The 25929-nt window shown below is 46.8% G+C and overlaps 1 protein-coding gene and 1 long non-coding RNA gene across 4 annotated transcripts; one reads left to right on the top strand and one right to left on the bottom strand.

The window, feature by feature from the left end:
* Positions 1-130: 130 nt before the first annotated feature.
* On the top strand, positions 131-7785 carry LOC133902093 (uncharacterized). 3 transcript variants are annotated; one of them, XM_062343670.1, is made up of 8 exons: positions 131-1121; positions 1220-1271; positions 2437-3654; positions 3787-4185; positions 4443-4769; positions 4895-5401; positions 5555-6154; positions 6552-7785. In XM_062343670.1, the coding sequence occupies exons 1-8, from the start codon at positions 966-968 to the stop codon at positions 7472-7474; spliced, it is 4182 nt and encodes a 1393-aa protein (XP_062199654.1). In that variant the 5' UTR covers positions 131-965; the 3' UTR covers positions 7475-7785. The 3 variants fall into 3 exon arrangements, with proteins under 3 accessions (XP_062199654.1, XP_062199653.1, XP_062199655.1); XM_062343669.1 differs by having other exon boundaries at positions 4895-5440; XM_062343671.1 differs by lacking the exon at positions 4895-5401 and having other exon boundaries at positions 6552-7783.
* LOC133902095 (uncharacterized) lies at positions 5513-6555 on the bottom strand. Its single transcript, XR_009906827.1, has 2 exons — positions 6375-6555; positions 5513-6267 (listed from the first exon to the last, which is right to left on the bottom strand). It is a non-coding gene; the product is annotated as an uncharacterized LOC133902095 (long non-coding RNA).
* Positions 7786-25929: the final 18144 nt, after the last annotated feature.

The raw sequence follows: 25929 nt of genomic DNA, 5'->3' as shown, positions 1-25929 counted from the left end.
AAATCTACTTATGAGGTGCTCACAATTTGAATTCCCGCTTTCTTTTGGGACATGCCATACGGTGTCCTATGGTGTGTGAAATAATTAGGGGACTGCAAATTGTGAGCTGAACAAGGCACCTTCATGCCAAACTCTGCTCTGAATAAAGTTGAGCTAAAGTTGGCAGCTCCCTTGTGCCAAGACTTGGTTCCTGCGTTGCCGTGAGAACAAAGATTCTTAATTTATTTTTCACTGACATGACATTTGATGATTTGATCACCACCCACCTGGACTTTTGGACTGGTACTAGGATTGATAGCCCAAGGGACACTGATGCTAAGCTAGCATTGTTAGCATTACTTTTTCTGCTCCCGTAACAGTTCTGTTTGTCTCTAGATGAAAGGACCAAGGAACGAATAAAGTGGTTTTGCAGCTGAGAGTTCAGCGCTTTTAGCTCTTCACCTATAGATGCTTTGTTTATCATATACGATAGTTCTTTGTACTTCACTCCTGAGGTGCCTAATTATGATTTAATTTCAGATCAAACTTCTTGTACATGATAACACAACACAGATTTTTTGGGCTGTTCTGACCTTGTGAGGCAGGCGATGTTAAATATCAATACTCCCATAGTTCTTTCTTATTTTATGTTTAGGAGTGCAACATGTTTTGGTAAAATTTGATGCTACAGAACATGATTCAGAAGAGAGATCGGTACCATAGCGTAAAAGTCAACTGCTGCCACTCAGTTTTTTTTGTTTACTTTAGCTTTTGCTTTTCTCTTCGTTTGCTTCTTCTTTCCTTTTTTATTTATTAATTTTCCTCTAGTTCTCTTCCTCCATTGGTTCCTCTTTTGGGTTTTCTACTTTAAGCATCTCCTCTTTGCTTGATGTGAGAGGCAGGGAACCTACTATATCTGAGAATGTGGGAGTCAGTGCATTTACTTTCACACCATTTCAGCATTGGTAACCTAGGTTCATACCATCATGGCGGGGCTTAGTACTGGAGCACCTATCGTTCAGGTGTATCATGAGAAATCTATTATCTTACCTGATGTGTCGAGGGTGCTTGCATGCCTCTATGAGAAGGATATCAAGTTTAAGACTCACACGGCTTCTTACAAGAGCCTACTCAGATTGCAGGTACTTGTCGTGTCTCCAATTCTTGTAATTTTTCTGGCAAGAAGCAGCTGTTTGAATAATTTAAGCGGTATTACATTTTCTCCCTCTGCACTCTGCAGGCATTGTCACATGCTCCAGTTCCATTCTATGATGGGCCTAAATTTCTAGAAGGTAATACTTCAATTTTGTGGAAGTCACTTGCCATTACATGACAGACATACATTCCTTGAGGCTTATATTTTTTTACCATTGGATAATATTCAATTTATCTTGTTACGAGGACATAGATTGTTTATTGATTGTTGCTAGGAAACTATGTCAGAAAGTTGCATTTATCTAGCTAACCTGGCAGAAATTTGATCAATCTCTTAACTTACTGGCATTTATCATTAAAAAAGTTCTTGAGCCTTCTGCTTCGCCAAAGAAGTTGCATTTATCTAGCTAACTATGGCTACAAAACAGCGAATGCTAGTTACTTCGGTGCCCTTACTGTATTGGCTAATTTGCTGATAGCAAGCATGATTCTAGTGAACTGATTGACACTCACTTTGAACAAGCAGGAATACTAGCTACACTCATCACGTACCATGTCAGAATGAAAGGAGATATGATATCGTGAGGGCATAAGAATTGGTGTTTAGATGTGATGCAAACTACATTTGCCAAAATTAATATGATACCATTATTTTGTCACAATCACTTCAAGAACTTTTATGTTCCTTTTTTGATTAACATGACATGCAGACATTAGGATATTTCCTTAGCATGTCGGAGTTATGGACAGACTTAGACTAGTATTATGTGTTTCTTCTTTCCATAAAATGAAACCTTTTACTCTTTGGGATCCCAGGCCAATATTGTGTTTTCAGAAAGAATGTCTCAATCCCCAAACATGCTGTAAGAGTTGTCTTTCTCTAAAGATGGAAACCTTTAGAAGTATTCTCCAATTGGGGGTGCAGTTAATTTGACAGCACATAGAATTTGGAAAAGAACCATTGTTGTAAACAGAAAATTGAGGGGGAGCGAGTGCGATTCAAGATGAACTGCTTGTAATAGTTTAGTTCTTATCAGGTGGTGCACATGAAGTTGTATTGATCCATATATTTCCTTCAACAGAAAACAGATTCAGAAAATCTATCAGTGATATTTAACTGGAATTCAAATTTCAGCTGCTCGTTAACATTTAAACTTTTTTTTTGGAAGTTTCTTCAGAGTACACTCTTCAAGTGATATGAAGTCACGTTGTACTTTTCTTGTGTTACTGAAAATCAGCTTTTATCAAAATGATAAATGATGTGCTTCACTCAATATTGATGATTCTTCCTTCTAACTTCAGAATCCAGAGAAATCTGCCGCTATATAGCAGAAAAATATGAACATCAAGGATATCCATTCCTCCTTGGGAAGGATGCCCTGGAGAGGGCTTCAGTTGAGCAATGGCTCCACAACGAGGAGCATGCATTCAATCCTCCAAGCCGGGCCTTGTTCTGCCATTTGGCCTTCCCCCTGGATGAAGAAGATGATGGTAATGATATTGACATACATACAAGAAAGCTAGAAGAAGTTCTGGAAGTTTATGAGCAAAGGCTCAGTGATAGTGAATTCCTTGCTGGAAACAAGTTCACCCTGGCAGACCTTGTCCACCTTCCAAATTCCCACTACATCACAGCATCTGACAAGTTCCTCTACTTGTATGACTCGAGGAAAAATGTGAGGAGGTGGTGGGATGCTATTTCTACCAGGGATTCTTGGAAGCAAGTACTGAGGGATATGAAGACTGTGGAGGAGCAGCACAAACAAGAACTCAAGAAGCAACAGCAGCAGAAAGAGCATCCTACAACCTCGGGCCACCCAATTCGGATAGACCCTCTGAAGAAGACCAGCACAGAACCTTGGACAATATTGGTTCCTCCTGCTGATACTGTGTCCTCATCTCCCACAGTTCCTCAAATAGAGAAGCCTCTTGCTACTGATATTTTCCCCGATGGAGCACTGGCATCCTCAAGCCAAAGTACTCCTATTGCTCATGAAACTTCAGTTGCCCAAAGCAAGGAAACTACCTTCTTTACTACCCCTCAAGAAAAACCTACCATTGCCCAGAAGCCCCCAATAGTTGATGTTGCCAAATCCATCACTAAAGAAGCCTCAAGTCCTGAACCCACTGAAACAGATCTCCCTACTAGACACAAGCCAAGTTCGGTCAAGGATGTTGCTCCTTCGACGCAATTAATTTCCTCTACTGAACCAAGGAATGGAATTGCTATTGTTGCTGCACCCAGTCGAGCCAAAGACTCGCAAACAACTCCTGGTCGACAAGACATATTGTCTGCACCAGTAGGATTGGTACCTCCATTCTCAGATACCCAGCATCCTTCAGGGGAAGTTCAGGAATATGTACCTGCTGATGACTCAGGAAAAGCTAAGCCTTCCAAACCATCCTCTGCTATTCGAGAAGAAAGCCCCCCTACAGTAGTCCCAGCATCAGCTCCAGACACACAACATGGTACTGAACCTGATGATGTAGCCCTTGATGAACAAAAATTTTCTCCGTCAGGTAATGAAGTTCTTTCCAGTTTGTAGTGTGGGAAAATGGTGCACATTCGAGTAACCTATAGCTAATTAAGTGCAACAGGAGTACCCTTCAAACCAGCGTCTGCCACTAATAAGGATGTTACTTGCGTTTCAGGTCAAGATTCTACGCATCCTATACAAACGGCTTCCTCTGCCAAGCCAAGGAACGAAGAGATTAGAGACTCAGCTCCTTCGACGCAACTGATTTCCTCTATAGAACGAAGTAATGGAGATGCTACTGTTGCTACATCAGATCAAGCCAAAGACCTGCAAACAACTCCTGGTCGACAAGACATATTGTCCGCACCAATAAGATCGGTCTCTCAGCGTCCTTCAGGGGAAGTTCAAGAAGATGTACTTGCTGATGACTCAGGCAAAGCTAAGCCTTCCAAACCATCCTCTGCTGTTCGAGCAGACACCCCCCCTACAATGGTCCCAGCATCAGCTCCAGATACACAACATGGTACTGAACCGGATGATGTAGCCCTTGGTGAACAAAAAATTTCTCCGTCAGGTAATGAAGTTCTTTCCAGTATGAAATGTGGACAAATGGTGCACATTCTAGTAACCTATAGTTAATTAGGTGCAACAGGAATACCCTTCAAACCAACGTCTGCCACTAATAGACTCTCTTTCTTAGCTCTCTTGTCAGTTTCTAGTTAACTTTGTTTTGCTTCTGTACAGCTCTCTTTGTACTCTGTTACCTTTTCTTTTATATAATATATGCCCCTACTGTATTTCCCTAAAAAAAAGGTGTGTCGTACATTTCAGGTGCGCATCCTATAAAAATGGCTTCCTCTGCCAAGCCAAGGAACGAAGAGATTAGAGATTCAGTTCGTTCGACGCAACTGATTTCCTCTATAGAACAAAGGAATGGAGATGAAGTTGCTACATCTGATCAAGCCAAAGACTCGCAAACAACTCCTGGTCGACAAGACATAGATACCCAGCATCCTTCAGGCAAAGTTCAGGTAGATGTTCCTGCTGATGACTCTGGTGAAACTAAGGCTTCGAAACCACCGTCTACTGTTCGAGAAGACAGCCCGACTACAGTGGTCCCAGCATCAGCCCCAGACACACAAAAGCTTGCCCCATCAGGTAATGAAGTTCTTTACGCTATGTAGTGTGAACACACGGTAGTAACCTACAGTTAATTAAGTTCAGCAGGAGTACCCTTAAAACCAACGGTTCTACCACTAATAAGATTATTTATCTCATTTCAGGTCAAGATTCTGCTCGTCCTGTAAAACCGTCTTTCTCTACTGAACCAACAAAAGAAGCTGCTGCAGACAAAGCAAAAACTCCATTCCCAGATACCCAGGATGCATCAAGGAAAGTTCGGGATAATACTCCTGATGATCATAGCATTGATGAGTCACTTCCAAGCCAGGAGCAAGTTTCTCTCGGAGGATATGCTTCTGAACCACGTGAAGGGCAATCTACTTATCCATATAGAACCGATGTTAATGAAAAGATAACCAAATCTCCATCTAGCCAAGAAAACAATTCAGAGGTTGGGCCTGATTTGACGCCGGCTCGTCATGATCGCCCTTCAATTGGTGATGAGCCAACCAAAAGTATTTTCCCTGAGCATGGGGCACAGCCACCTGTAGCAACTCAAGATGTATCAATCGATGCATTGGGCAAGGCTAAATCAAGTGATCAAGAAGCCATGGCACCTATAGCGGACCCAGCATCCATTCCGGACACCCAGCGTGGTACCGCACAAGGTGAAGCTGCCTCAGCTGAACAGAAATTTGCTGTTTCTGGTAATATTTATTTGGTTTCTCTTTAGAGTTGACTAAAAGTGGACCTTCTTACATGCCTAGTAAAAGAAAGGCTTACACAAAAGAAATATTACTGCCACATTTATTTCATTTCAGGTCAAGAATCAGCTCATACTTCAGAACCACCTTCCTCTACTGAACCAAGGAAAGAAGAGACAAATGCTGCCACCGCTGATCAAACGAATGTACCAGAGACAATTTTTGACCATCAAGTCACAAGGCTGACACCAGATGCTAGAGAAGCTTTACGTAAGGATCAGGAATCCTCTCATGATGATTATCATGGAAGCACTTTAGCGAACCCACTTATTGTCAACCAAGAACAAGCCCACACTCATGCTGGACGTGCTTCTGAACCACGTGAAGAACCTACTCCTGATGTGCATAGTGCTGGTGTTGATAGGAAGACGACACTTCCGCCTAGCCAAGCACAAACTTCAAACACTGGGCCTGATTCGACACCAATCAGTGGTGATGTGGCAGCGACAAGTTCTATACAGAATCAAGAGGCACAACCTCCTGTGGCAACTCAAGTACCAACCATTCAGGCTCCACAAGGCCTTGCTTCCACCCAGAATATACCTTATGATTCCTTAGGAAAAATCGAGCCACCAATACCACCCTCGACTGATCAAGTCATGGCACCTATAAAGAGCCCAGCAGCACCTTCAGATGATCCACAAGGTACTGAACCAGGTGAGGCAATCCTTACTGAACAAAAAGTTCAGTCTTCTTTGTAATAAGTTTCACGTTGCTATAGAGTACGGAGAATGCACCTTGCTCAACCACTTTAGATCAGCCATGACTACCTATGATCGGTAAACAATGTAGTTAGAATTCTTCAGTATATATAAGGTTTTTGGTTTAGCATTCAAATCGTGGACAAACACTTTTGAGGAACTAGGTTAAACAATACCTAGTGATTGTGTATTCTTGAAACTAATACCTTGTGATTGTGTACTCCTAAATATTGATTCCTTCCTCATTGAATCCTCACCATCTCAGGCACAAAGCCTTCTTATATAATGTTAGGAACTTAGGACAAGTTTTGTATGTTTACACCACTGATGAGATCACCGTCTTCAAATTGCAGATAGAAATTCAGTTCGTCCTCAACAAGAAGCTTCCTTTGAGTTGCCAAGTGGCGAGGAAACCGCTATGAGCCAAGGTGATCAGGTCAACACCCTACCAAATGGCAATCTCTCAGACAATCAAGTAGTCGGGCAATTTGAGAGAGAGAGATCTAAAGGAATGAATTCCCAAAAGAACCTTGAAGGAACATCAGCTGATGAAAAATCCAAGACGCAACTGCAAACTGACAGCTCCAACACCCAATCATCTAAAGATAACAACAATGAAGTCAATGGAACAACAGGATCTAACATATCGGCAACATTTGGGGAACTCCAAAAACAGCCATCACGGCCCATGGAAAGCATTGAATCGAGTAAAGAACCTGAGCACCAACAACAGGCTGACCAAGCTATTGTTCAATCACTGCAGGGTAACAACAAGCAAGTTGAAGAAACTAAGGCACAGGACACTGGAACTGATAAGCCTGAAGAAATGGAGCCCCCAGAAAATACCAATCAGAAGAACAACAGAATATCTCAAGCCGAAGCTTTAGATCATTCAGGAAAACAAGCTTCAGGAGTTCAGCAGCTGGATGAGAACACAAAAAATGCTTCCAACCCAACTGAGGACACACCAGGTGGTCTCCAGAACCTTAATAAATCCAAGGATAATTTAAGATATTCAGAAGAATCCAAATTGCAGGTACAGACTGAAGGCAAGATTCAAGGTGGTGAAACTGAGGCACCAATCTCTGAAACTGAACAGCTTAAAGAGAGAGGCCTTCCAGCAAATAGCTATCGGAACAACAGTAGCCAATCTCAGGCAGAAGCTTCAGATAAATCCATAGAACAATCTTCTCCTGGTATTCAGAACAAGAACAAAAACTCCAGCAGATCGGATGGCTCAACCAATGACACAGAGTCTGGCAATATGGAAGATTAAATACCTGTGAATCACAGTGCCATGGTTCATCAACGAACACGTTACGTTGGAATGCACTACTGAATAAGTGGCAAGTAATAGCAAGTGTTTTGTGAATGCATATCATTTGTAATTTATCTTTTTTTGCTTATCCGTTATGATCGAATAAGGTCAACTCTCCTGACATCCTTATATTGATGTCGTTATCTTCAACTTAACATGTCTGTTGTTGTGTTGAACGCAATGACTGCATGTGGAAGTACTTCTTTTTTACCCTGATTTTTATATAATGAGAATGCAGCTATGTATTCTTTTTTATCAGCACTTTTGTTTCAGACAATGCAATAAGCAGTCAGTATATTTACAATAGTTCTCTGCAATCGCTAGTATTTATGTAGATGTTATTTGATAAGAGTGATGTTCGTGAGTATTTTACCATTCAGTGAAGTGTAATTGTCCATTTTTGTCTTTGTGGTTATTACAGTCGTAATAGTTCAGTGAGATGATGTACAGACCACTGCACCTGACATACAAGGACCTGATTGAAACAAAATCTGGGTGCAGTGCTAGAATGCTAGGTCTGAAACTTTATTAGAACCGATCACGGAGTTGCCCTGAAGAACTGCAATACAAACACGCTGTTCATTTCCGCGTGAGCAAATACAGAACAAAAACTTGTATTACATGCATATAACTATAGTAGCATACAGGGCTCCCTTTAGCTAATCTAGTCCACACTAAGTCTCCACTGAAACGAAAACATGATCTGATCTCAGTTTATCTAGCCATTCTCATGTTCCCGTTTGAAGCCACAAGCTTCAGCCTATTGCTGCACCTCCGTCAAGAAAGGTGGTCGGTGAACCAAACACCAACCATGGCAGGTCCAGTTTGCCGGCGGCACATAGGCATAAAAATCTCAGAAAAATTGGTGGAGACACGTCGTGAAGCGCCGCAGCAACAAACAAAGCTTGAGGATCAGATACGATCTCTAGAGGAGAAACAAACAAGCGAAATTTCAGTCAGGGTGGTCGTTAAATGAAATACCGGCCACCCCGTCCACCCCATTTGACAACGACTCAGATGCGCAAAGTTTCATGGAGATAGTTCATGTAGTGATGCAGCATCACACAAAATTTCGGATTCTAATACCATCTCTAGAGGGAAAAGAAAAGGGAGAAGTTTTGTGAGGGGTGGTCGACTGGTCGGTAAATGAAAAACCGACCACCTGTCGTCCATTTTGGATGCCGAGGACGCGCAACCCGGGCACGATCCGTCGTGCCACGCCCTTGCTAAAGCCTCCTATGAGCTCCGGTCCACAGGTGCGCGATACCGTCACCGCACGAGCGCTCGTTGCACCCTTCTAGCCAGGGCCTCCACGCTTGCCAGGCTCAAGGCCTCAAGGTGATATGCACGCCGATATTGCACAAAGGTGATATTCTCTGCCTGGACTCTGCCCAGGAGACCCGACGGCTGTCTTCCCCGGAAGTCGTTTTCAGAGCGCAGTTGAAAAGGAGGGTGCTCTCCCTGGCGGCCATCGAGTGGGATAGGAAGCAACAAGCCTCGAGGATTACTTTCTTTAGAGAGGGTGATGTCAACACCAGATTCTTCCATAACATGGTGAATGCTCGTAGACGGCGCAGCCACATCTTGAGGCTACGCACGGGAGCGTGGGGCTACTTCGCATGCAGAAAAGCCTCCGCTATTCAAAGTCACTTCCAGCAGGTTATGGCAAGGCCACCTTCAAGGGACACCGACATCAACTGGAGCCTCCTTGACCTTCCACGGGTGGACCTCTCCTTGCTTGATGGGTATCCATCGGAAGATGAAATCCTTTCTGCCATCAAGCTCTCGTCTCAGGACAAGGCGCCGGGACCGGATGGCTTTACCGAGCGCTTCTTCATGGCTTGTTGGCACATGATCAAACCTGAGGTGATCGTAGCTATCAAGGCGTTCTTCGACCTTTGCTCATCTGGCCTTCATCTCCTTAACTCGCCAAACATTTTGCTTCTGCCGAAGAAAGCGGGCACTGATGCCATCACTGACTTTAGGCCAATCTGATTCACTCGGTGGCCTATTGTTCATGGAAAAGGGTTGAGATAGGGCGACCCGTTATCACCCATGTTGTTTACGCTTGCCATTGATCCTCTTCAATGTCTACTCGCCCTAGCTATCCGAATGGGGCTCCTCGGCCACTTAGACGGGAGTTTCACCACTGACAAGATGCAGGTTTCAATGTACGCCGACGGCGCGGTAGTCTTCATTTCACCAATGTGAGGAACCAGCCAAATAGTATTCCAATTAATCATCGGGATGATCATTTGCTTAACACGACCACGATGATTAAGCAGAATATCATCCCAGTAGTCCCGACACGTGTTTTGTGTCTAAGATCGGAACACACACCTTTCCAACATATAGCATCACAACAAAGCTTAAGAAAGAATAAGTAATTAAATTATATTACAAGTTTCTAAGCATTTAACTATTTACAATAATTTACATTAAAAGTGAGCTAGGAGGATAAAGAACAAATTACCTCCTAACCAAACTAAAAACTACGCAGTGAAAGATTAACACTTATCAACACCAAAAGCTAGGTGAAGCTATATACCCTTAGAATCCACCCAAAAGCATGCCACATGAGTAGTTTGCACTACTCATTCCCATCACCTACATCGACGGACGTGAAGTAGCCAAACACAAGCTCCTCCTCACCAGTAGAACCCAAAAAAGCAATGTGAGTACGAAGGTACTCGCAAGACTTAATCCATATTGGGTACATATAATAACTCGACTCAGAGGATTATGCATTTAAGTCATTAGCAAGAAGTAGACCACAAGATTAAGTAAATTCATAAGCGTAAGTAACCTAGACACCTATATGTGAGCATCTATACTTAACCCAAAAGTATCTTCCTACCCTGTAACCAACAACTTAAACATAATGTAACTGGAACCATCTCATGTAATCAATGGTCATAAACAACCATTTCCAACATACACTTCCATATCACCCATCCCCATAACTCCGGAAACTCTACGACCGATGCAAATGAACAAAAGCATGCTCATGACAGATAGCGCGGCAATTCGAAATGTTTTTACACCCTGCAGGGGTACTCCTTTAACTACATGATTCAAGGACCATTTGGCTCACGTGTCCACACAGGCCCACGTAAGGATGTACTCGTGTCAACCTTTCCTAATAAACCCCAACAGTTTGATCACGTGCCGATAGGTGCGGGGTCATCCAGAACTGCTCCCAGAGTAAACTGGATACTCCTACAAGCCTGTTATGCCCACGACACCATCGACTCACAAGCCAAAAGGCCACAGCTATAAAGGTATTTGGCTTATCATTTTCATATGCGACATGTAGTAAGTACTAGAAGTGCTAAAGCCAACTGCACCGACGGACGGTGCTTAGTCTATGGCACTCGGGTTTCTCTCCTGAACTACACCGAGGAACTCCTCCGATGCAGAAGATACTCCTAGCACCGCCCACATCTCACCTTATTCGCACCTCTCATACAACCCACATCATTATCATTGTGTTTGTAAATAATAAGTAAGCCCTAAGATCGCGAACAATAGTTGCACCATCTCTTGATTTATACCGGTGACCTATGCATTTCGAATATCTCTTAAGTTAGATATCAACAATGCTATCAAGGCTATAATGATATGGATAATCAACAACTGAAGGTAGAGGTAATGCAATTCAATATAGGTTCTACTCATATAAACCAGATATTGACTCGCTAACCATGCAATGATACATAAGCGACGACTTATCAATTTAGGCTCCATCCAATTCAAAAAAAGGGGTAATATGCTTAGATTCTTGCCTTGCTGCTCCGGCGGTTGCATGATACTCCCAGCGCAACACTCACAGAACTCCGATAGATTGACGTCGCCTTCACTCGCTTGGACCGTCGGTGCAACGCTGTCTAAATGAATCAAGAATTCATTGCATAAATAATCAAGCGATGGAAGAGTGTGCACATGATGCATGCTTAAATATTAATAGAGCACCGTGTTTCAAAACATTTGCAAAAGACCGCCAAAAGATTAGGATTCTAAAGTTTGAAATCTCGGACAAGGTAACCAAAGTACATGCAGCCTTGAATGGCTGGCGATTAGGCCGACGTGGAGGTGGAAGTTTGACCGTCAGCCTGCAGAAGGTTTTGGCGTCTGGCGGTCAGACCGACAGTCTGTCGACGGTCAGACCACCATCTGGCGGTCTTTAACATCCCGAGTTTTAGCATATTAAATAATAGCAAGATTCACTACAAATTAAATTTTTTATAGTTAATTAAACCAACTAAAATCAAGGAAATATACATTTATATATATATTCTTATATGTATATATACATACTCAAATGTATTACTTGGCTAAATGTTCCAAAAATGCACTAGAATTATTTCCAAAATGTCACATGTATTAAAATGGTTCTTATGCATTGGTTTATGGTTTTTATGTTTCTTTGTGTAGAGATTTAAAATTGAATGTCTCTCAAGTACTGTGCTGTGATAGCCGCGGTGGTGTCATCCTCCTCTTCCTGCTATCCTGCATCCTCCATGGTAGTTAGGTGTGCACACCAAGCAGCCCGCTGGCTAGCCAACCCCAGCACGAGCAAGTTTGACTGTGATACTACAACTGTTATACTATGTGTATCAGCTACTTGATCCAAGGACTGATACGGGTGGCACAGAAGATCCCGGGTTGGGGTCTTACAGGAGTATTATCAGAGCCATGCTTGGCTGTAGGACGTGACCTTAGGATAGACTTGCTCGTGTTTGTCTATTTTCAAAAACTAGGTTATCAAAACAACTTCCGTACTTGCCTTCTGTCTTGTTAACTTCGAAAACTTATTATGCTAGTTCTGAGCAGTCCCTTTTTCCCCGATAGATGGAAGACGAGGACTAGAACATAATGCGGTTTGCAGAATCGGAAGACTTCGCGGAGAACCCGAAGGATCCAGACTTCGACCAAGACTTTGAAGCAGACTTCGGAGAAGGCAAGTCCTATTTCCTTGGTTGAACCTATGTTTTCAAATAACCTACATCATCAACTAAAACTGGACTTATTATCACATATATTATATATTGCATTTTCTTTCAAACTACTTGTAGTAGTTAATCCTATCAACACTGCCATGCTTTACATGTCATCATCTAGAATACATATCACCCTAGGAGTACTTGTTGTTAAATATATTAACGATAGGCGACGCCTTGATATCTAGCATGCTCAGGATGGAATACACCTCCACGGAGATGTCGCTTTTAAAATACGTCTCTTCGGAGATATCGATTTACTGTTATCAATGATAACTCATATACCATGAATCCTTAATGGTTGTGAATTCTATGATGATTGTGAAATCCTTGATGTCGTGTGGGATATGGCGGGAGATGTGTAAAAATGGAAAAAAATTGTTTTGGCGGGAGCAAGCGGGATAGTCCTCAAAGTTGGAGACTATATCGTACATTGGAGGCTTGAGGTGATACTCATTGCCAACGCTGAAGATGTCTGTCCCGGTCGCTTAAGAACCGAGTCTTGAGCCGTCATGCTAAGACACCCCAGTGCAATCAAGCATCCTGAATGGGCAGGACTTGACTCTTCTTTCACCGGACTGGATTGGGCATAATACTAGGAGGCCTGAGAGGCAACGTTGAGCCAAGTGTCTTCAGGTTCTGCACGAAGGAGTTTCCACCCCAGTCGATCATCGGGGGTCTGCCCTCTATACAAGACCTAAAGAACTTGATGGATCACGTAGAAAAGCTCGACAGGAAAAGTGATTGAAGTGTCTCAGTATGATTCGCTCCTTCGCCTGCAACGAATGGATGCTGAGCATATCGTGTGGGTACAGTGTACAACCTCTACAGAGTGTAAACCTATTCAAATAGCCATGTCCGTGGTCATAGACCTGGGAAGCATTGAACTCACTTGATTAGTCTAAGGGATGCATGTGTCTTGATGAGTGAGTGTGTGGACTAGATGTCCGTGTGATGAGGTTCCTTGCTCGATCCGCCAGAAGATGTGTTGTACTAGAGGCACACCAGATGCGGTAATAGGGACTACGGAGTGAGATGTAGCCCCTCGCAGGACCGAAAAAAATCCCAGATATAGCTTGTTACCTGGTTTTGAAATTTTTAAACTGTTTTAAAGGTTAACAGTAGAGAATTCAATCGAATACTTACATAAAATTGATTTACGCTTAAAACTAAACCTTAAAGCCTTGTCCTTGTTTCATCCCTTATGCATCTATCAAACACTTCGAAGTAGTATAAGACTTGCTGAGTACCTTCCGTATTCACTCTTGCTATCAATCAGATGAATAAACTGATGCCGACTTCGCTGGAGGTGAAGGCAATGATGAAGAGTAGAATTAGAAGTCATGTTCGCACCCTAGCTGCTTGTGGCTTGGGTACTCGCTATTTTCTATTGTGTTTCATTGGCTGTCTGGTTAGGTTTGTAATTTACAGTATGGTTTGTAAACCTTTTGTGCTCTGAATCGTAATATTTATGTTCGAAGTTTAACTGTGATACTACTACTATTATACTGTGTGTATCAGCTACTTGATCCAGAGACTGATACATGAGGTACATGAGATCCCGGGTTTGGGGTCTTATAGTGACATAGAGTTCGTTATTGATCTCCTATCCGAAACAGCCCCGATTGCTAAGAGACCTTATAGGATGGCAGTCAATGAACTGGAGTTATTGAAGGAACAGATCAGAGAATTACAAACAAGTGGGTTCATCATACCTAGTTCTTCACTCTGGGGATCACCTGTTCTATTTGTAGAGAAGAAAGATGAGAGTCAAAGGATGTATGTTGATTACCGTTCCTTGAATGAGATGACCATCAAGAATAAGTACCCACTACCCCGATTGATGATTTGTTCAATCAATTAAGAGGGGCCAAGTACTTCTCTAAGATATATTTGAGATCTGGATACTACCAATTAAAGATTAAGAAAAGTGACATCCAGAAGACTGCCTTTGTAACAAGGTATGGATTGTATGAGTTTATAGTCATGTCATTTGGATTGACAAATACCCCAGCATACTTTATAAATCTGATGAACAAGGTGTTCATGGAAGAACTGAACCGATTTATGATAGTGTTTATTGATGATATTCTGATCTACTCAAGGAGTGTCGAAGAGCATGAACAACATCTGAGGGTGGTTATGGAAAGGCTAAGAGCACACCAGCTCTACGCCAAATTCAGCAAGTGTGAGTTTTGACTTCAAGAAGTGGCATTTCTTGGACATGTCCTCACGACAGAAGGAGTGTCGGTGGACCATTCAAAAGTTGAGGCAGTGGTAGAGTGGATTCAACCAATCAATATCTCAGAGATCAGAAGCTTCCTTGGACTGGCGAGTTATTACCGCAAGTTTATTGAAGGATTTTCAAAATTGGCTAAGCCAATGACCAAGCTTCTCCAAAAAGATGTCAAGTTTGAATGGGATTAAGCCTGTGAGAAGAGTTTCCAAGAACTCAAGAAGAGACTGATTACAGCCGCTGCCTCCTCCTCCGGGAAATATCATCGCGACACCCATCCGCGCTCTCACTCTCTCTTCTCTCTCTACCCTATCAGTCCGCAGCCCATGCACCTATAGCCGCGTGACTTTCGTGCCCACGCACGCACATGAACGGCGCAGTGTGCCCATGCCGCGGGAAATGAGATGGGCACCGCCTTGCCACCTCACTATCGTGCTGCTCACCGACAACCATACGATGTCACGAGCACCGCACCACCTCACTTCTCCCTCTATAAATAGCACAACCCCAGCCCCTCTCCTTCCCCTTTCCCCATTTCACCACCGCCACCGCCGCCATTGCACGCCACCGCAGCTCGCCATCGTCAATCTGCCATCCACGTGCTGCCCAGGAGCTCAAGGGGGACACCGTCGACCCCTTGCCGCTCTCCATCAACCAGAAGCTCGATGGAAGCCCGCCCGCACCGAGCCACTTCGCCACCAACGCGTCGACGTATTGCCAACCGCCGTCCAGCACATCGTCGTTTCCGATCTCGGTGAGCTTCCCGTCCTCTCGCGCAACCCTCCTATGTAGCATATTGTAGCCTCCGTGCTTCTCTCCCTGTGTAGCCACGTGCAGCCCCAAGTTCTGCTATACCGCCGTGTCATTGCTCGCCGCCGGCATGCTTATGCCCGTGTGTGTGGTCTGGCCTTCGTGTTGAGTAGCCCAGGGAGATCCAAACCCCTTTTCTGTGTAGGTTGACCACGTGTGGTTGAGGGGAGGTGCTGTCTAATTCTTCACCGTCGCCTCGACCCTCTTCGGTCGTTGTCTGGCGCTGCTCCAGCCCTGGGCCGTCGTCGATAAGCCCTTAGCCAAGTTTCCCGTAACGCATAGGCAGCCGGCGTTAGCATCTAGTCAAGAAAGCGAAAACTCGTTTCCAACGAGCTCATCAGCGCGGCTCTACCATTATTGCTCACCGTCGTTTCCCCCTTCACCACTCAGTTTAGCCAGCGTGCTCGCGTGCTTGCGCGCATGTGGCTCGGTCCACTCGCGCGTCGCGCGGCCCACCCGAGCAGGCCGCCTCTTAGCCCGTGCACTGCCAGCCTGACTGGCCAGGCACAGCCAGCCGGGGCCATGCCCTAGTGGGCCGACCCAGCTCTGCAGCCCGCTAAGCCAACCAAACCCGTGCGGGCTAGCACTGTGCAGCCCAAGCCCAGCCTGGCTCATCCCGGCCTGGACCCAACCCAATTTGAGCCCATCTCAACCCAGCTGGTACTGTTCAAGTGGGTCCCACTGAGACACTGTTCATGTGGGCCCAGACTACTGTTCAGTGGGTCCCATCAGTAGGTCTCACTCATGAATAGCGCTGTTTTGTAATTTTCCAATTTAATTTTAGATTAAATCCTCTGGGAGTCATAACTTCTCCACTCTGGCTCCAATTCTGGCAGTTCTTTCGCTGAAATTCATCTAAATTCGAGATCTATCTATCCATCACAGTGTTATATCCATTGGAGCTCATTTGGTTTTGCATTTGGTATTATTTGCTTCTTTCTTAGTATAGCCCGTTAATGATCGTAGTCACAATTGCAGAATTGCTAGAAATTTCCAGCGAGGAAGATCCTGACTACAACCAAGATCTTGAAGAATACTTCGGAGAAGGAAATTCCTATCTCCTTGATCATGTTAAACCTATGTTCTCAAATGATCTACGTGATCAACTAAAATTTGACTTATTATCGCATATGTTATGTATTACGCTTTTACCAACTACTCATAGTAGTTTATCCTATCAAACAATTGTCATGTCTTAACATGTCATCATCCAGAATACATATCACCCTAGGATTTACCTGTCATTATATATATATTAATGACGGATGACGCCTTGATATCTAGCACACTTAGGATTGAATACGTCTCCTCGAATGCGTTTCTTTTAAAATACATCTCTTCAGCGATAACGATTTACTGTTATCAATGTTAAATCATATACTATGAATTTGTGATGATTGTGAATTCAGTGATGGTTGTGAAATCCTTGATGTCATGTGGGGTATGGTGGGAGATGTGTCAAAATGGGTGAAAACTGCTTTAGCAGGGGCAGGTAGAGTAGTACTCTCGACGAGGATGCTCTTGAAGGCTTGGGTTACCTTTGTGGTATTCACTGCCAGAAGATACCTGCCGTGGCCTTTTGAGGACCGAGTCATTTCGCAGCCATACCTTAACAACCATCATGCAACCATGCATCCTGAATGGGAAGGACTTGACTTTCCTTCACCGGATTGAGTTGGGCATCATACTAGGAGGTTGAGAGTAGCGAGCAGTCAAGTGAGCATTTGTCCCTCTGTTTGAAGATTGCTAGTACCGGTCTAGGCTTAAAAAGGGGACTGGCCTTCAGTACATGGACTTTGGTGCTTGGGGGTAAATCTCGTAGAGAAGCCTGGCAAGAAAGGTGATTGGAGTGTCTCGGTATGATTCGCTCATCCGCTTGCAATAGTTGCAGGCTGAGCATATCGCATGGGTACAATGCACAACCTCTGTAAAATGTAAAACTATTTGAATAGTCATGTCCACGGTCATAGACACGCGAAGGCAGAACCTTTTTGACTAGACTCTGGGTGCGTGTGTTTTGATGAGTGAGTGTGTGGACTAGATATCCGTGTGATGAAGTTCCTAGCTCAATCCGTCAGAAGTTGTGTGGTACTAGAGGTATACCAGATGTGATGAAAGGGACTGCGTGGTGAGGCGTAGCCCGTCCCAGGACCGAAACCCCCAGATATAGCTTGTTACCTGGTTTTAAACTATTTAAACTGTTTTAAAGTCAATTATAGATGATGCAATTGGATACGTGAATAAACTACTTTACGCTTAAAACTAAACTGTAAAATCTTATCCTTGAATTACCCTTTTATGCATCTACCAAACACCTTGAAGTAATATAGGGCTTGCTGAGTACCTTCCGTACTCACTTTTGCTGATATTCAGATGAGGAAGCCGATGCCGACTTCATTGGAGATGAAAGCGAGGATGAAAAGTAGTCTTAGAAGTCACGTTCGCACCCTAACTGCTTGTGGCTTTAGGTCTTTGCTTTCCGCTGAGTTTTGCTAGCCGTTTGGCCAGGTTTGTAACCTTTTATACTCTAAACCATAATACTTATGTACAAAGTTTGACTATGATACTACAACTTTTATATTATGCGTATCAGCTACTTGATCCAGGGACTGATACGGGTGGCACAGAAGCTCCCGGATTGGGGTCTTACATAGTCAGAGCAGCCCTATTGGAGGTCAGACCGCGAGACCCTGTCGGTGCCACTTTGCGAGGCCACCAGCGAAGGCTCCAGCGAAACCTTCGACCACGAAGGGTACCAAAATGCTCTACAGGACTAGTGGAGTGATTCTAGGGTGGTTTGGATAACTTTCATCGAGCCAAACTTGGAAAACTCCACGGATGGGATGTAAGCTAAAGTTGAACTTGGGTCTAAACAAAATGAGGACCGATTCGAGCTCGGGAATGACGGGGAAATGATAGGGGTGTCTTATCTTATTGTAGGGAAGCTTTCTAGAAGATCAATCTACTTCGAAGAAGCTCCGATTTGGAGATCGGGGTCCAGGGTGGCATATGGCTTGCGGTTGGATGAACTTTCCTCCGGTGAGGGAGAAGAGGGGAGGTGCTCTGGAAACCTCCGGGAAGCTCAAGGGAGTCCCCTCCATCGATCTCCGATCGTCGAAGCCGTAGAGGTGATATATTATTCTCTCTCTAGGGCTTGAGTGAGGGAGAGAATGAGAGAACAAAAGAAAAATATAGAGCGAGAGAGAGTGTGATCGATCCCCTTAATGGGTGCTCTGTGTACTGGTGGTCAGACCTTGGGGAGCCTCGGTCAGACCGCTAGAGCCGTTTGGTGCTGAAAGTCTCATTCTTTTTCCTTTTCTTTTCTAATATCTATGGGGTTTCTCCTAATTAGCTTCTAAGCCATTTTCACTCTCAAATACTCACGTGTATGTGGGGAAAATACGTGAAGGTTCAAAACGCATAACTTTTGGAACGCCTTTAAACTCAAATTGATAATCAATCGCACAAAACATAATGCAATCATGATTAGGCATGCCTAATTATGTAATTAACATTTTGGGACATGACACCAACTATCCATGATGTGGTGATGCTGGTAGCAATTCTTCACTCCTTTGATCAGGCCATGGGCCTACAAACCAACTTCACCAAAATGTCGATCACTCCTATCCGATGCGAGGTCTTGGACCTGAATGTGATTCTCTCAAACCTACCGATGGTCATATCCAATTTTCCTATCAACTACCTCAGGCTGCCCCTCACTACCGGTCGACTGAAGGCATCGGTTCTGTAACCGATGGTCGGCAAGGTGATTGGGAAAATATCTTCTTGGAAAGAAAAAAATATGACACCATCAGGTCGCCTTACGCTTGTAAAAGCTGTAATGACCTCCCAGCCCATCCACTTCTTCTCAGCTATCAAAACCCCAGCCTCAATCTTTCACCAGATTGACAGTGCAAGGAGGCAATTCCTTTCGACTGGATGCAAGCCAATTACGGGTGGCAAATGCAAGGTTACATGGAAAAAAGTTTGCATACCAAAAGAGCTTGGAGGCCTTGGAGTCCTTGACCTCGAGTTCTTCGGTAGGGCGCTTAGGCAGCGCTAGCTTTGGCAGGAATGGGGGTGACGCAGAAGGCTTGGGTTGGTGCTTATGTGCCATGTGACAACTCGGACCATCTGCTCTTCGCGACTGCCACTTCCATTACTGTTGGGAGAGGTGAGAGAATTTCCTTTGGCACTCCTCCTGGGCTAGGGGATACAGACCCAACGATCATGTGTTGCTGCTTTTCGCGATTTCTACAGCAAAGCGGCGCTCCCTTCAGGAGGCGATGACTTACATGACATGGATTGCTAACATGGCCTCCCTCCGCCATGTCTCGCGAGAGGACATCCTTCAATTCATTTGGCTTTGGAGTGCTACACGGGAAGTAAACCTTCAACCCGGCATCCTCGACACCATTGTTTGGAAATACTCACGCCATGGCGCATATTCTGCGAAGTCCTATATTCTACGAAGTCCGCATATGCCATGATGTTCAAGGGGTCCATTTGCGTAGGTGTCGATGAATCAGGAACTAGGGGTCCCCGAATCCCAAGGCCAGGTCAGCAATTTGCCACCCGGCGCCCTCCCGCGGGGATCATCTCCGCGAAGTACGAAAAGACTAAGTCCCGAGAGAGGGCGCTCGGGGCCATGAACAGTGGTCCCCGAGTATCCGAGTTCCCATGCTTTCCAGAGCTCGGGTGCTCCGACCGAAGGAACCAAGTTCCCGGGCACCCTGAGCTCGGAGCGCATACCTCTCCTGGATCGGTCGGCCAAAAAGCTGATAGCTGTCCGGTGAGTGGTTAAAGTCATACGAATTTACATTCAGCAATCTATTGTTCCTGAGTTATCCTCGGGACCCTCGCATTCTAATTTGTTCGGCGAGATGGTCTCCTCGCGCACAAAACCCTGCCCACGTGTTTGCTTTTTTCGGAACGACAGAACAGACAGTAGAAAGGTGTACCGTACGAACAGCAATGTTTGACCGAAGTCCTTCATGGTGGTCGTGGTGTTCGGCCCGCTTAAAAGTACCCCGGGCACTACCGAGCCTCTGGGGTTCTCGGGTAATCCTACCGCTCGAGCAAAGAGCGGTCGGGAGCCTAGACCCTGGTGGCGGGCTGTCGGTGCTCGGTCCGGTCCGTCCTAGCCCGGGCACCACCAAACCGTGGGGACTCTTGGCCGCATTTCCGCCCGCACGCGTCTCCGATCTGCTTGTTTGAGTGGTCGCAAAATGGGAAAACGTTCACTGGTCGTGGCGTGCTCCGTGCTGGATCGACCTATCTCCCGAGGGCTCAGGGGCTGAACGCGCGGAGAGGCCTCACTACTCGGGCGATGAGTGGTTGGGGCGACTTCGTCCTCGGGGAGGGGGGGGGGGGTGAAAGTGCATCTAGCCCATATGTGTGGTTTTGGTAATTAATGACAATACCTATGGACTAACAATGGTGTTGAGTTTGTTAGTAGATTGTTCCATAGGTGATGCATGGATGAGATATGCATGAGCTTTAAGTGAATGGGGAGAATGAAAATGCATCAAGATGAATGAGCTCAAAGTGATGCTCGGGTAAGTGATGACAATGCTTATGGACTAACAATCATATTGAGAATTGCTATTAGGTTATTCCATAGGAGATGCATAAATGATGAAGCATGGATTCTTTGAGAAATGCCATGAGTTCAAATAATTGCATCAAAAGTCATTGAGATTTTAGTGATGCTCATAAGAAGAAGAAGAAGCTCAATAAGATTAACAATAAGCTTGAAGGCTAAGTTACTTGTGGAGATCAAGTAACTAAAGGTATGCTTGTCAATAGAGTTTTATAGACTAACCCGTGTGCTATGTGTTTAAGAATGAGTGGGGTTAGGTTCTATATGAAGATTGACAATATGCATGAAGGCTAATAAGTTACTTGTCGAGATCAAGTAACTTAAGGTATAAATGTTGTCATTTAGGTTTTATGGACTAACACATGTGCTTTGTGCTTGAGAGTGAGTTGGGGTTAGGATCCATAAGAAGTCATAAGTTGAATTGAAATCATATATGCCAAGAGTGAAGAACAAGAATAGACTCCATATTTGATAAAGTGAATTTCTTCAAGATGTCGAATACAAAGTGGTTTTCTATGGCAAGACGGTGAAGGGCAAGCAAGACTCGGCTGCGATGGACCATCCGTGGTGAAGGGCAAGCAAATGGCTTGGCACCGAAGGACCAAGGCGGTGGTGAAGAGCGAGTGAAGCTTTGCGCCAATGGACCGTGCAAGGCCATGAGAAGCTATGAGTGATTCGCATCAATCACATGAGGAATCAAGAATAGATGGAGCAAAGATTTTATAGAAGTTGGCAACCCTCAAAGGTTTGAAAGTAAAAAGCGGTACTTGAAAGTATTCAAAAGGCTCAAATTGGTTCAAATGTGTTTTATCTTTGAAATTGAGTCTAGGTATGCCGCACTATTAAGAGGGATGCAACGTGAGCTAATTGTCGCGTCTCAGTGCTCAAGAGTTCCCAACCAAACCCAAAGTGAGAGTTTGTTGTTAAGAGTCTGGAGCGGAAAGTGCGGAAGTGTCCAAAATGGGTTTTGGAGTGTTCCTAATTTGATCCTATGTGTTTTAGGTCATGAATTCAGTTGGGATGTGTAGCCCTCTGAATAAGCTTTCCATAGAGTCCAAAATCGTCGAAATCGGACTCCGAAATCAAAAGTTATCGCCGTTTTTCGGAGGTCAGCTGTGCTGTACTCGGAGACTCCGGTGAAGACCGGATTCTCCGGTACCTGGAGTGGCCGGAGACTCCGGTGTAGGCCGGATATTCCGGTAAGTTCCAGAAAAGAGCCCAACGGCTAGTTTTTTGAAGTGGGCTATTTATACCCCACTCACCCCATCCTTTGGGGCTGCTGCAAGGGCACGAAAGAAACACTTTTTAGAGCCAAAAGAACTCCATCCCACTCCATTCTAGTGTGTGATTTGAGAAGAAAAGTGAGTTGGGTTGAGAGATTGGAAGATTGAGTGCAAGTGAGCTAAAATCCAATCTTGAGCACTTGAGTTCTTGACAAGAAGTTCTCGAAGCGTTTGTTACTCTTGGAGGTGAAGCCTCCTAGCCGGCTAGGTGTCGCCGGTGAGCTCCCGTGCTTGTGGTGAGCCGCGGGAAAGTTTGTGAAGGGCTCGATTTCGCCTCCGCAAGGGAAGAAATCAAGAGTGGATCGAGGAAAGCGGTTGAAAGAGACCCGGCTCGTTGGAGCTTCCTCAACGGAGACGTAGGATTCACGGTGGTGAATCCGAACTTCGGGAAACAAATCTTGTGTCTCCTCTCTTGTTTCTTTACTTTTGAGTTCTTGTTCAAATCTTTGTGCATATTGCTCGATCTACTTGTTTGTGTGTATTTGAGTGTAGGTTCTTCGTGGATCTACTTGGAATCATCTCCGGGAACACACGACATCACTTGGTTTGAGCTAAAACTCTCTACACATCCATTTCATTCAGTTTCGGGCTCTGTTCTGTACAGAACCCGGAGAATCCGGCCTTTACCGGAGTTTCCGGACCTGTACACACCGGAGTATCCGGACTACACCGGAGTCTCCGGTGAACAGTAATTTCAGGCATATGAACAGTATTTTCAGCCTTTTTCAATTTAAGTTTTATTGCATATCTCTTGCTAGAATTGAGTAATTTTTGTCACCTTAGGATTGTTATTTCCACACTTATTTAGGGTGATTGTGCACTAGTTGAGCCTAGCATATTTAGGTTTTTCTCTTGTGAAAAACTCGTTAGTTTATATTCCGCTGCAAGTTTAGGCCAACGGAAGAAAGGGTTGAATTTTTGTAAAAACGCCTATTCACCCCCCCTCTAGGCGACATCATTGTCCTTTCAGGGGGGGGGGGGGAAGGGCGGGCTCGATCCGACTAAGTACTCCTCGGGACACCAAGTGAAAAGACTTCATCAAGCATCAAGACAACACTGGAGTTGCGATCCCAAGGAAAGGCTTCCATTATATTCAAAAAAGGACAGCTATTCAGAGGGATCATTCCCATATTTACATCAAGTCAAAGAAAAAGAAAAGAGCAAAAGCCAAATCTAGGTCGGCGGGCTCAGGAGGCGGCGAGGAGTCCTCATTGCTGCTGCCACTGCTCGGCACCGGCGGCGGCTCCCGCGTGAAGCAAGCCGCCACCTCGGCGGCGACTCCCCGGACAGCCTCCCGGGCGGCCTCGTCCTCGGCCTCGACCACCCCTTCCCGGGCTGGCTCCAGTGAGAAGTTGGGGTCCCGGCTCCAGTAACAGGCCAGGACGTGCTCAGCCACTGCTTGGGCCAGACCACGCCCTTCCTGGGAGGCTAACTCCTCCACGGCTCAGGGAAGCGCCTTCAGTCGCCGGTTGATCTCCTCGAAGCCGAGGGCGATGTGGCAGATGGTCGCTCGCTCCATACCCTTCTCGCCCACGTAGACTCGCCCGAGCCCGGCCACCCTCACGGACCTCCATGCTTGCCGAAGGATGTCTCGCATCATCAGCTTGACGTTGGCCCGCTCGGCGGTAATGGTCTCGAGCTCGTCCTTCGCGATCTGCAGCCGCTCCTCAAGGCTTATCTCCTCGGCCGCGCTGGTCGAGACGGCGCTGGTCGCCGGGGCTTCGGCTTGCTTCTGCTTCACCTGCTCGGCGAGGGCAGAGAGGGCCTGCTCCCGGGCAGTTAGCTCCGCCTCCCACTTGGCGGCCTGCTCCTACCGAGCAGTTAAAGCCGCCGACGCCGAGGTAGCCTCCGCTTCACAGCGAGTCAGCTGCTCCTCCCGAGCATCCAGAGGCATTGCCGTGATTCCGACATCAATCTCGTGGATCGCGACCTCCTCCTCCCGACGGTGGACTTCGGTGCGGCTCCGCTCGAGCTTGTCATTCCGGCGGGCTAAGTCTGCCTGGGAGGCCTCCACCATCTTCTCGCGTGGCAGGATGGCATCCTCCCGAGCCCGCACCAGCCGCTCCCTGGCGAGAAGCTCTGCGGCCCGCCGCCGCGATATCTCACCCAAGCGGGTGGCTTCCTCTTGCGCGGCGACGGCCTCCTCGCGCACTTCATCCAAAGTCTCCCGCTCCTCGGCCATCGCGCGCCTCTCCCTCTCGTGGGCAGCGCAGGCCGAGGCAATGCGGGCCTCCAAAAGATGGCCGACCTCCTCCAGCCGCCGCCTCTCCTCGACGAGGGCGGCGCGCTCGGCCTCGAGATGTGCTCGTTCCCCTGCCATGGCCACCTCCAGCCGCTCGATCACCTCCCGGGCGCTTCCTAGCACGTCCGGGAGGGGTTCCGCGGCCTATTGGACGGCGGTTGGGCGCTGGGTCCCCTGCGAGCCCTCTTTGCAGAGGCGCTCGGGGTCCCCGACTGCTGCCTTGATGTCGCCGCCATCGCCGCGGCCATCTGCCCCGCCATCAAAGTACTAGGGGCGGGCTCGGCCGGCGCTGGCGGCTCGGGCGCGGCTGCTGCCCTCGGCTCAGGGCTCGGCGGCACCTGCGGCTCCGGCTCGGCCGACGCGCTCGGCTCAGGCGCTTTCGGCTCTGGGGCGGGAGCGGGTCTTGGCGCTTCCGGTCGCCTTTGGTCTCCGGCGGTGCTTCTTCCGTCGACCTGATGGCTGCTGCCTGCGGTAGCCCCACGGTCGACCTGTGGCCTGCCGCCCGCGACGCCCGCGCCGCTGGTCTGCGCCCGGCCGCCCGCGGCCCCCATGCAGCTCGCCTGCGGCCTGCTACTGGCGGCATCCCCGCCGGAGGCCCTCGGAGCGCGACCGGTCGCCTCGTCTACCCCGGGAATCTGGATAGTCCCGGGGTTCCGGCGCCCTGGTCGGTCGACCAGACCCTGGGCGTCGAACTCGGGCAGCGTCGCTTGCAGCGCCACCCGGTTCGGGTCGGCACAGAGCGCCAGCTGTTCCCGGGGGAGCACTACCCGGGTAAGGTCCTCCATGCCGGTCACCACCCGGAGCAGGCCCGCCAGTGCCGCCTCGTCCAGGTTCCAGTGTACATCCAGCTGGGGCGGATCCGCTCCCGCAGTGCCGATCTGGGTCCTGGTGATATCCTGGGAGCCCGTGTACATCCAGCTGGGGCGGATCCGCTCCCGCAGAGGCGCCAGGCGACGGCGCAGGTAGTCCGCCACCACCATCACCGACGTGAGTTCGGCCTGGCGCAGGTAGTCGATGCGGTCCAGGACCGGCCGCATCCGCTCATCCTCCGCCGGTGCCGCCTCCCAGATTGACCTCTGGGGCTCCGCCGCCAGCTCCGGCAACGTGAGGCGGTCGTGGGGACTGACACCGATGTAGACCCAGTAGCGCCGCCAGTCGTCCCACTTGCTCCGCAGCACTTGGGGGATGTACAGCTCCGCCAAGCTGTCCCGGAGCCGGAAGTTGCAGCAGCCGATGA

Source organism: Phragmites australis, chromosome 20 (assembly GCF_958298935.1).
Source record: "Phragmites australis chromosome 20, lpPhrAust1.1, whole genome shotgun sequence".
In the NCBI taxonomy this organism is placed as follows: Eukaryota; Viridiplantae; Streptophyta; class Magnoliopsida; order Poales; family Poaceae; genus Phragmites; species Phragmites australis.
Note: the sequence above shows the minus strand (reverse complement) of the source record. Positions and strands in the feature narration are given on the sequence as shown.

Excerpts from the sequence above, each read along its gene's own strand:
- LOC133902093 (XM_062343669.1), top strand. The coding sequence starts at position 966 with ATGGCGGGGCTTAGTACTGGAGCACCTATCGTTCAGGTGTATCATGAG. Across the intron at positions 4,186-4,442 it reads ACAAAAAATTTCTCCGTCAG|GTGCGCATCCTATAAAAATG; the intron begins GTAATGAAGTTC and ends CGTACATTTCAG. Across the intron at positions 6,155-6,551 it reads TCCACAAGGTACTGAACCAG|ATAGAAATTCAGTTCGTCCT; the intron begins GTGAGGCAATCC and ends TTCAAATTGCAG.